Source organism: Sinocyclocheilus rhinocerous, unplaced genomic scaffold, assembly GCF_001515625.1.
Source record: "Sinocyclocheilus rhinocerous isolate Xijiao unplaced genomic scaffold, SAMN03320098_v1.1 scaffold2645, whole genome shotgun sequence".
NCBI classification, from domain to species: domain Eukaryota; kingdom Metazoa; phylum Chordata; class Actinopteri; order Cypriniformes; family Cyprinidae; genus Sinocyclocheilus; species Sinocyclocheilus rhinocerous.
In genome coordinates this window covers 185,829-197,069 of record NW_015654522.1, presented here as the reverse complement: position 1 = coordinate 197,069, position 11,241 = coordinate 185,829, and the positions used below count along the sequence as shown (strand labels likewise).

The 11,241-nt window shown below is 38.4% G+C and overlaps 3 protein-coding genes across 4 annotated transcripts in view; 1 reads left to right on the top strand and 2 right to left on the bottom strand.

Moving 5' to 3' along the window:
- Window positions 1–424: 424 nt before the first annotated feature.
- On the bottom strand, window positions 425–2,497 carry LOC107717521 (pollen-specific leucine-rich repeat extensin-like protein 1). Its single transcript, XM_016524292.1, has 3 exons — window positions 1,858–2,497; window positions 1,677–1,740; window positions 425–908 (listed from the first exon to the last, which is right to left on the bottom strand). The coding sequence occupies exons 1-3, from the start codon at window positions 1,990–1,992 to the stop codon at window positions 460–462; spliced, it is 648 nt and encodes a 215-aa protein (XP_016379778.1). The 5' UTR covers window positions 1,993–2,497; the 3' UTR covers window positions 425–459.
- An 849-nt stretch (window positions 2,498–3,346) lies between these two features.
- LOC107717513 (WD repeat-containing protein 6-like) lies at window positions 3,347–10,309 on the bottom strand. 2 transcript variants are annotated; one of them, XM_016524281.1, is made up of 7 exons: window positions 10,022–10,309; window positions 8,329–8,457; window positions 5,364–8,013; window positions 4,915–4,992; window positions 4,689–4,805; window positions 4,506–4,600; window positions 3,347–3,994 (listed from the first exon to the last, which is right to left on the bottom strand). In XM_016524281.1, exons 1-7 carry the CDS (start codon window positions 10,023–10,025, stop codon window positions 3,435–3,437), a joined length of 3,633 nt encoding a protein of 1,210 aa, XP_016379767.1. In that variant the 5' UTR covers window positions 10,026–10,309; the 3' UTR covers window positions 3,347–3,434. The 2 variants fall into 2 exon arrangements, with proteins under 2 accessions (XP_016379767.1, XP_016379768.1); XM_016524282.1 differs by having other exon boundaries at window positions 10,167–10,309.
- A 206-nt stretch (window positions 10,310–10,515) lies between these two features.
- LOC107717519 (fibrinogen silencer-binding protein-like) overlaps window positions 10,516–11,241 on the top strand; it is a 4,065-nt gene continuing 3,339 nt past the window's right edge. The window contains exon 1 of the mRNA XM_016524291.1: window positions 10,516–10,634. The gene's annotated coding sequence lies outside the window, so the exon portion shown is untranslated. The remainder of the gene's footprint in view (window positions 10,635–11,241) is intronic.

Sequence of the window (11,241 nt, the reverse complement as noted above, 5' to 3'; positions counted from 1 at the left end):
CAGCATATTAGAATGATTTCTGAAGGAACATGTGACACTGAAGACTGGAGTAATGATGCTGAAAAATCAGCTTTGCAATCACAGAAAAAAGTACATTTTAAAATATATTAAAATCTCTCTCTCTCTATACATACAGTATCTATCTAAAGGATTTAGATCTTTCTCTGAGTAAGAACAATGATGTAGTTGAACGCCTCTGTGCTTCTCAGCACAAACCCTGAAAAGGGCTGCAGTGAACTAAAATGTGGATTGGATCAGTCTTCAGTGCACTATCCATACAGAAAGTATCTATCTATCTATCTATCTATCTATCTATCTATCTATCTATCTATCTATCCATCCATCCATCCACACATCCATCTATCTATCCATAGACAATCTGATGTACATGTGCTTATATTGTATTTCCACATGATGAATTTCTGCCCTAGATGTGAACTCTCAGTACCATGTTTTTCCTCAGTACTGAAACTGCCTCAGCAACACAGTGAGATCTCTGAGGCGCTCCGCTCTGCTCCGTGCAGACTGGTGAACCGGCAGCTCAAAAAACGAAAACGTGAAGCTACGAGAAAAGCTAAGATTTGTGACTTGCCTCAGAGGGGGCAAACGGGGAGGTTTAGAGGGGTGTCTTGGTGGGAGCGGCTTGCGTTTTACCCTGGAACTCTGACTATTGTCAGGTTCAGTGTTTGTGATTTGAGGAGGGGGTGGTGGGGGCGGAGGATCTGGTGCTGTGATTGGCTTCGAGTGGACAAGAGGAAGGGGTGAAACTGGAGGGGGAAAACTGGTAAAGGACGACTCGGAGTGGGAGGAGCCTTCCCAGGGTGTAATACTGTCAGGGGCCACAGATGAGATGGGAGGATGGCCGCGTTTCCTCGTTTCAGCCTGAGGAGTGGATAGAGAGGGCCTCGCTAAAAACAGAAGAGATGAAAAATATAATAATCAGACCTGTTTCTGCTATTGATTAAAAAAAACTTTATTTCTCGTTAAAATTAAAGTAATTTTTTGTAATTTTGACTACATATCTAAACTGTCTATTTCTCATAATTGCAATGCGACTTTATATTTTATTACTGTGATTTTATGTCCATAACTGCAACTTTATATCTCATAATTGCAACGATTTCTTATAATTGTGATTTAATATCTCACAACTATTTCTTTATTTTGTATTTGCGATTTTATATCTCATAATTGCAGCAATTAGATAAAGGTACAATATAGTGATTCTATATCTTGTATTTGCAAATATTTCTCACAATTGCAACTTTCTTGGATTTGTGACTTTATAAACATAATCAGTTTCCTGTTTTGTTGTAGGAAACAGGATCTCATAAATTTCTAAATCCCCCTGTAATTAACTTTATCTCACACACATGTTCAGTTCCCATTATCCTCTCGCCTATCAAGTCACATTACAAAGACGAATGTTTGGACAATAGCAGTTAATTAATTTGGCACCTCCTAAATTTCTATTGTCTATTGATGAGCTCAGGTAACATTGTGTAGACAGGAGGAACAAAGATCAATGTAAACACACAGTATATATGTCACACATCACATTACTTCACATACAATGAGCCCTTAAGTCATCTGATTTCAAGTTAAATCAGCTAATATCTGACAACAACCTCTCATATAACAATTCACTATGGATTCCATATAGACTATAAAAGTACCTGCAGATTTATTTCTTGATGAACCAATCAGAGGGAGCCTATCCTTCGATATCACTGAATTGTCCTGTATAGTGAAACCACACACATAATTATGACTGTTTAAACAATACATTCTATACTTTTCTGCATATTCACTTGTATATTCGATCCATTTACTGTAATTTTTGCGGAACAGCCATACCTTATTTTCAGCCTCCTTTTTCTTTTGTTTTTGAGGCATCTTAGGGTTCTTCTTTCCAGATTCATCCTCTTTAAGGGCTTCCCGGAATCGTGACATTTTTTTCCCCAAGATCAGGACACATACGCTGGGACTCATTTCAAACAAAAGACAACATTAGCCTCACAACACACAAATTCACACTTTTACTATTGCAGAAAAGTTTTTTTATACTCACATTAATTTTTCATCCTTTTCTTTTTCACATTTTGTCTCCTCTTTACATCACATAATAATATTTTAAAAAGAATATATTCTCATTCCTTTCACATTCTGCAAACCTTAATGGGGCTTATCTGTCTCTGTTAATATCCGTCTCTCCTTCACGTGCTCTTCCCTTCCTCTCTCGCTTTCATTCGTTCAGCTGTGGATTAAAGGGGTTGGCCATCGAGCCACTATGATGATGAACAAAAGGGAACTGGAGAAGGGGGTGAAATATTTATACTTAGTTGCACAGCCAAAGCCCCCCAACACATTGTGTACCCTCTCTCTCTCACTCACCCGCATACACCTGCTGGACTGTAGCCCAGGAAAACACTGATACATTATACGTTCATGACTCTATCTCAAGCCATGAGCTACTCACACACATGCACGCATAAACAGCTGCAAAAAAATTATAATTGGTACCATTTAAAAGTTTGGACACACCTCCTCATTCTATACGATTAATAGTTTACACATTATAGAATAATAGTAAAGACATTAAAATAAAAACTAACACAAATTGAACTGTGCATCTTGTGCCAAATATAAAAAAAAGTATCTCTCTTTCTCGCTCTCTCTCTATATATATATACATACAGTATTGAAGTTTACATCTATGCTGGGCACTTCACTATTTGACCCAACTAATTCATTTTATGATTTTCATTACATTTTTTGTTTTGTAAAGAAATGTATAAATACTGTAGATATATTTTATATTTGATATATAATTTAGATCATTTTTAGCATTTCAAGCACAAGCCTCAGTGTTATTTTAGTATTATTTACTATTATCATATTTATTAATATTTTGAATTGGCTTTTATTATGATATCATTTAAATTATAATTTATTTTTAGTAATTTTGTTAAGTCCTTTTGTCATTTTCATTAGTTTAAAAAAAAAAAAAATAGTTCTATATAGTTTTACATACATTTTAGTTCAGTTTTAGTTTAAATAATTTTAGTACTCCATTTTTTTCTTTTCAGTTAGCTGCCAGGGCAACATTAAAATTTTTCCATTTTTTAGATTTCATCTAATATATTACCATAAATGATTAAATAATTTTTCATAGTTTTAGTTTACAATAACAACACGGGCCTTTATATCAAAAAGTCTGTAGGATCATGAGAAACAAAAACGTTCAAACTTTTGATTGGCTCTGTAGATCTGTATTGACTTTCATTGTTAAGTCTTACTGAAAATAAAAATGTCCTCACAAGGTACTTTACCTGACACAGAAAAAACATATTAAAAAAAGATCTTTATTTGAAAATCTCAAACTTTACAACTACAAATCTTTAGCATCCTAATTTATAAATCACAAATTAAAGTCAGTGTTTTGTCCTTGAAACATGATGTGGAAATATCACTTTCTTTCTCTCCTCTTCTTTTACTGTCCTGTTAACAGTTTCATGTAGTTCATCCATCTTTCTTTCTGTTAACTGAAACAACTGTAAGCCCTGCCCACAAACAACCACCCAGGCTCCTCCCTCTTGTCCAAACCACGCCCACAACCCAGCTGCATCTGCAGTGTGTGAGAACAGCACCTTCAGTGGGCGGAGTCCGTCACTGTTCACGCTCCACAAACATAAGCGCTGGTCCGGTGAGGTGGAAACCAGTAGTGTGGGGCTTAGTAAACATAACCCTGTGAGAGGGGAAGAGTGTGCCAAGGGCACTGACCAATGGGCAAGCAGCTGTAGAGACACGCCTCCATTTTCTTGCTTTTTCTGATCTATCTTAATATGCATTAGAGACAGCTGTCCATCATCTCCACCACTGGCCAATGAGATAACATTTTCCTCCATTTGCCTCATTTCTCTCCTAGGTGATATGGTAAGCGCATTGACTCCACTTTGATGGACAGCTATGGAAAAGAACGGGGCTGATGGACCTGAAGCACAGACAGGGTAAATTGTTATTAGCATATACATATTTTAGAGTTCTATAACCAGATTCGACTGTAGGATCTAGGATTGATTCAGTCAGTTTTTATGCTCTTGGGCTTGTAATGAATGAAAAATTATTTTATACATTTTATACAGACACACATACTCCACCTTTAAGTGAAAACAAATACATTGTAATTTTTTAGACCTTAATAACTGTGGTCTCAATGAGATGTTGTTGTATGAAAAACAACTGCAAGATTCTTAAATAAAATAATAATAACAATAATAAGCATGTTTTTTGGGGACAGGTCTGGAACAATGTAAATACATAAAGACAGTTTTTTTTAAATTTCTGATTGAACATTCCTTTTTAACATATATAACAAATGCAAACAAATAACATAAATCATTTAAGTTCTTCTTAACTACAGCATAACTAGCACACAGTTATTCAAACATTAAAAAATTCAGCACGTTATTAAGTGTTTATGTTCTGGTGTATGTATGACTCACCCTGCCAGCTGACACTAGCCTTACTGTTCAAAACTGCTGTTAAATCCCACACAGATATACAACCATCTGTAGTGGCACTGAACAGCAACAAAAGCCTGAGACAGAAAGAGGACAAAGGAAAATAAGTTTAAGAAATTTTTAAATATGGAATAAGTGTTTGATAAATGTACATCATGTCCTTACTTTCTGTCCTGGGAGTCCTCCGGCTTGTAGGTGGCGACGCTGAGCACACACCTCTGATGGTAAAAACACTCCCAAAGCATGTCAACACTCCTACTGCTCTCAGTCACACCGAAAAGCCTACAAATGAAAACACATTCTATAATTAATGTCTCAATACATTAATTATAGAATGTTTAAACATGAAACTCTTTTAAATTCATATGTTCATAATCTTTATCCAAGTTACCTTACTGCACCATCACTACAGCCCAGAGCCAGCAGGACACATTCAGTCCCATTATGCACAACAGCCATAGACATGTACCTGCAAATGTGAGAAAGCATTTGCACAATAAAATCATAATGTAATCTCTCACAATTACCCCCTGTACATTGTATTGTCCGCCCGCTGGTGGTTAGAAATCTTTAGCTGCAACCAACAAACAAACAACATTGGACCCAATTGATTTTCATCCTATAGGCAAGAAAAAACAACACTGAGACATTTTCCAAACTATCTTCTTCTGTGTTCTACAGAAGAAAGTCATACAGATTTGGAACATCATCAAGGTGAGTAAATGATGACAGAATTGTTCTTTTTGGGTGAACTATCCCTTTAAGCATTATTTGAACTCTAGATCAAAACTTGGAATGGAGAGAGTATTTTCACATATACATTCACAAACACACACGCACCTTGTCTCTGGATCCATTTTGACAGTCTTGTGTCGGTTCCGCTTCCGTTCCCACTGTTCATCCAATCGATGGCCAGCTATTTGAGTGACCTGACAGACTGGCTGACCCTGCTGCTCATCCAAACGAATCAAGAGCTGGTAACACTGCAGCTGGGCCCGGCCACCCGCAGAAAACACCAAAGAAGAGACAGAGGAGGTATCGTCATCTCCCCCTTTTTCATTAGTTTCTCTTCTTCTGATTGCAGCCAGCACACGAACATTTGAGATATGGTCTGTTAGAACTGAAAGCACTTTAACAGTTCCACTCTCTGGACTGATGGCGAGTACACCTACTGTGGTATCCTCCCCTCCGGTAACAAAAACTTCCCAAAGTTCTGAAAATTGTCCAGTCTTGGTCAGACTACCAAGGTGACAAACACAGCTGATGCCTCGTCCATGTAGCCCCTCTTTCAGTGTGCGTCCATTCACATCGGTTTCTGTGGATGCTAATGAGCGTGATGCCATGACAGCTCCATGCTTGATGAACACAAGGGTACCTTGTCCAAGTGTATGTGCTTGAGGATCTGTGTCGGCGTATATCGGGCGTTTATAGGACCAGGATCGATGGCCGCCTCCACAGGCAACTGATAAAAGCTTCTCTTGTCTGTGAGGGTCCCATATAATGAAGTGAACCGAATGGAAGCCAACCATTACAAACCGAGTTTCGGCTACGCTTGCACTCTCTCGATCGATCGTCCTCTTCTTGATTCTCTCATTCAGCAACTTTTCCTGTACCTCAGGTCCATCCGAGCCCAGAAACAGAACTTTCTCTATCCACTCCATGCCTCTGCAGGCCCGTTGAACTCTACGTACCTTCAGGACGTTTTCTTCAACAGTTAGTATTCTTACAGATCCATCTCGACCTGTACTGTAACATAAGTCTTGATACTCACACACAGAAGTCACACCTTGCTTTCCATGCACTCCATAAAGAGTACTGATGGGAGACAGAGGACTACCATGGTCTGTTTGCTTGTTTTCAGTTTCTTGCTCTTGTAAGTCTGTTCTTCCTTCATTTCTTCTGTCATTCTCTTCTGTTTCAGTGTAGAGCAGTAGTGACCCTCTCCGGTCACCACACAGGTACAACCCCTTTCTCTGGGACAATGTAACTGCAGCAGTCAGCCAGCGTTTGGCACAGGGTGGCAACAGGAATGGAAGAAGAGTTTCCTCTTGCATATGCAAGCCTGATTCATCCTCTGTCACTTTTATTGTCCATCGGTAAACCAGTCCCTCTGAGCCTGACGCAAGAAGGCACCAACTCCAGGACCCTTCAAACAATCCTTTGGCCCAAAGTACAGAGTGAACTTTACCCTTGCCAGCTCTTAGCAAGACTCTCACACCTGGCTGCCCTACAAGGAACACCTGTACACCTCCGTTCAGATTACCCACTGCACACAACCACACAATGCAATCTGAATTCTGGACTTGGATGCTTGTGATCTCCATCACACAATAGGACTGGAATTCTGCTCCCCCTCGCCAAATGACATCCCAGGAGTCACCCTGACTAAGGTACACCTCTCCTTGATCAGTACAGACCAGAATTGTATTCGATTCACCCTCACTCACTAATCGGACCACTTTGGGACAACCCTGCCCTTTAAACCCCAGATCCAACTGAGTCTCTGCCTGAGTTTCCTCACAGTATTTCTTCTCCTCTGCCACTCTCCATACTCTTACCCCACCATCTGCACCTCCAGTAGCCATCCATCCCTCCTTACAGCCTATACTTCCCTCACTGACAGCCAGAGCCCTCACTCCACCTGACCTATGCCCTCTAAATGTACGTCCCACCTTTCCTTCACCTCCCCATTCCCAGAGCAGGCACGCTCCATCTTCTCCTGCACTGAACACACGGTTTGGTGCAAGCCTGACACAGAAGACCCGTGCCTGGTGCCCATAAAGCACACGAAGACATGTTGGCGATTCCTCTCCACAGCCTGCATCTCCACCCAACGTGCCAACACTCCACAAACGGACACTGCGGTCATCTGAGGCAGATGCCAGCCACCCAGATTTCTGAAGGTAGCAAAGGCTGAAAATAACTCCAGTGTGGCCCAACAGGCGTCTCTCTACCTGGGACTGGCCATCAGGTTTGATCCCTGTGGACCTCCACAGCACAAGCTGATTGAAAACAGTCCCACCTACCAGCACTAAAGAATTCCAATTTGGACCAATCATAAGTGCTGAGTAGAGAAGACATGTCTCTACGCAGGAGTAGAAGGAAAGAACATTACCAGATTCTGCATCTAAAAGCAACACAGCATTGTGAGCCAAGGATATGCCTAACAGTGGGTGTGGTTGTTTTTTCAGCCAATGAATGTCCAGAACCCAGTCTTGAAGCTCCAAGAGAGGACCAAGGAGCTTTAGGCATCGTCCTCCAGTATTGAAACTGACAAGCCGAACTCCTTTTCCTCCAAAAACAATGATGTCCTCCTTGTCGTTGTCCAAAACAAAACTTTCAGATGAGATTACATTGTTGAACTGTCTCTCTCCAAACTGATGTTTTCTACTAGGTCGTATCCCATGGATGCGGTAATTATGAAGAACATTTAAGGATGCACATTCTTTAGATGCCTGAAGACCGTACACAGAGAGGACTGGTCCCTCACCTACAAAATGACACAATTAACAGGAAAGAATTTATCAAATGAACATGAATATTTTCATTAAGATAAATACACAAATGCACATTATGGATATTAAGAGACATTTGAGCATTTCCCAAGCACATGTTCGTATTAGTATAAGAATAAGGAAATTTAGCAGAGGAAGTAAACTCAGATCATCTTTGCCAGGATACAAAACTCAGCAGAAAAAACACCTAAAAAATGGCCCACGAGTCATAGTCTACATACTTTAATCCAACATGGATTCTTAGTTTGATGTTTTGCTACCGGTTCATTAAATGAATGAATGTCAGTCACCTGTCAGCAGGAAATTCTCCCCCAGGAATTCCAGTGCAGTCACTGGAGCAACAAGCACAGTGCTCTTCATCACAGCAGACTCTACAAGAGATGCCATCTCAAGCGGTCTGAACAGCAGGCTGAAGACTTCTGGAGCAGAACAGAATCATTACAGCATTATTCACTATTGTCAAGTAAATGAAACTGAATTAAATGCATACTGTTTGCAATGGCTTTTACTATCCACTTTTTCCTAACAAGCCTACTGGGGATACGTTCCACTCAAAAAGACTGAATCATAATGTTGTGCTTCAAATAATTCTTATCCATGCTTGACTGAATGAGTTGCAAATTTTTCTTCATGTTTTATTTTCAGACTGCAGGAGAATAACATAACACTTGGCATTTTAATGTGACATGGTATAACAACAATATCTATGGCAAAAGCTCTTTTCAGTCCACTGCATTCTCCTCCATCTGATTATTTTCTTTTTTGTTCCTTTCTATTCTGCTTTAACAATATAAAAAAAGACAACATATATACTACAAATTTGTGGTCTGCTCTCCCGATTTAATTTACAGTATATCCCATGAATAATTCACTAGAATGCACTAAAAATTAAATTGTCTCCAAAAATCTTCACGTCTCTTTCCAGGTTTGTTTTCACACGGATGGTTTAAAATGTAATTGTGTCCCCATTTTACTTCTAATCCCAATTAACAGTTTTTCTTATAATGTTACTAAAGAAGGTAAATGCAATATTTGTCAGCTATCAAAAATATGGAAATCACTTTGTAATATTATCACTCAATGTTAATGTGAATGAACATTTTTGTATGTTGCATATAATATATACAGATATTACCACAGTGATTAGCATCTCCGTAATATTGCCGCAGAAATAAATGTTTTTAATAGCTTTTGAGGGTATTCGTGCTATGTTGAAAGTAATTTGTTAATGCTTTTACAATTTGAAATATCCTCCTAATTTTCAATTGCTGGGGTTCACAAAGGAACTGTTTGTGAGCTATTAATTAATTAAACATTAAAATGTAAAACGTAAAATTAAAATTAATAATTTTAAAAACATCCTAATAAATATATCCAATGCTGTGCACACCTGAATCATGCATATTTCTGTGGGATGAAAATACAATATAAACTAGAAAAAATATTTTAGAAAAATAATCCCACACACTACTTAAACTTTAATACATTAGTACTGTATTTGATTAAAATACATTTTTATATATTAGATATATTATATAAAATAAAATATTTTGTGAAGTGCTGGGGATTAAAAACAACAATAACAACAATAATAATTAAACCTTGACTAAAAAATATGAAATTTTATTTAGTTTAAGTTGACCATCATGTCATTTGACTTAACTTATCAGAGAACCATACACATGTGAATGTATGGTTAAATAAAAATCTCAAAGGAACTTCAAATAAATACAATTAGGTCCAACAACATTAATTGTATAATTTAGCCCAGGACTAAACTCACCATGTTGGAAAATTCATATTAAGCTGGTTGTTGTGTTTTGGAACATAACAGTTTGGTTCCTAACTTTTCTGAGACAATTATAAAATGTCCCAATCTGGTCATTACCTGCTCCAAATACTATTGAAATGACCAGCTAACATTTTCCAAAAGACAACTATTATAAAGTGTGTTTTTCTACAAAAGATCGACGGAGGACCTACCCATTTATTGAAAGAATGAACGTCAGTCATCATCCGTCAACAGGACAGTTAACGTTACCTTGAAATGAATTTTCTAGCAGGGATCTGTCTGATTCTGCATGCTTGTCATCGTAACAACAACCCTGTCAAGTTCAGTTTGACTTACGCTTCCCCTGTAGAGATCGTGTCTTTATTTTTCGAGGAGGTGAAATGGAAAAGTGAGGTATTTTCTTTCATACTAGTTCCCAGCATGTTTTGTGCTCCATGCATGTGTTCTCGCTTCCTCGTTGTCATCGCGCAGCGTCCAATCGCTCTCTTCAATACTGCACAGACCGCACCACGCTCGCCGTCAATTGGATGAAACGAGTCCTGCGCCTTCTACTGTAAAAAACGCGTAGATTTGTGCATTTGCCTGATGCACAAACCATATGTATTGAGTAGATCTCATGAGAATGGTATACAAATCATATAAAATGCACAAACCAGTGAACTGCCTTTTTTTTTACGCCCGGAGCGTCATTTTGCGCATGTGTCTCCAGTCTGTTGTTTAAATTTCTTACGGACCGCTTAAACCCCGGGGGTGGGGACAAAGTGTAATATTTTCGGGATAAAATCGTCAGACTGATGATTGCATGTAAGTAGGGTCAATATAAATAATATAATATCAGTTTGTCATAAGCTGTTGTGTAAATGCATGATAGATTCATTAAGAACTGAGCTCTAGCTGTAACGTTAGTCTTAAATCGCAGCTCAGGTTCACTTCTGTAGTGCGATGCTCGGGTTTAGCGCTGTGGCTAACGAGACCAGCGGATCCATAATAATAGTAATATTAATAAATGCAGCTTGTTCCACCTGCAACTGAATTATATGGCGAATCGGTGATTTTGAAGGCTTGTTTCTTCTTTGTTCATTCTTGCATTTAATAGCGATGCGATTCCTGAACGAATTGTTGAGTCTGACCGTTGCAATGAGTCGGTTGAATTAGTTCACAAAAACGGACTGAACGATTCGTTTTCGAAACAACCTGAATGAGCCGAGAATCGAGGAGTGAGTTGATAATGAAAACATTTGGAGCGAACCAACATTTTTGGTTAAATTACTTCAATAACTAAATAGCTGTATTGTTACAAATACAATTAATTGGAAACACTACTTTGTATTTTGACAGTTTTATCAACATACATATTTATCACGGTTGATTTGATCAAATGCAGAAAATACAAAAAAAAAAAAAAAAAATG

Coding starts and splice junctions, on each gene's coding strand:
- LOC107717513 (XM_016524281.1), bottom strand. Junction 8,014..8,328: donor GGAGAATTTCCTGCTGACAG/GTGACTGACATT, acceptor GTCATTTTGTAG/GTGAGGGACCAGTCCTCTCT. Junction 3,995..4,505: donor GGCTAGTGTCAGCTGGCAGG/GTGAGTCATACA, acceptor TCTGTGCTTCAG/GTCCATCAGCCCCGTTCTTT.
- LOC107717521 (XM_016524292.1), bottom strand. CDS start 1,992: ATGAGTCCCAGCGTATGTGTCCTGATCTTGGGGAAAAAAATGTCACGA. Junction 1,741..1,857: donor AAAAGGAGGCTGAAAATAAG/GTATGGCTGTTC, acceptor TTCACTATACAG/GACAATTCAGTGATATCGAA. Junction 909..1,676: donor ATCAAGAAATAAATCTGCAG/GTACTTTTATAG, acceptor TTCTGTTTTTAG/CGAGGCCCTCTCTATCCACT.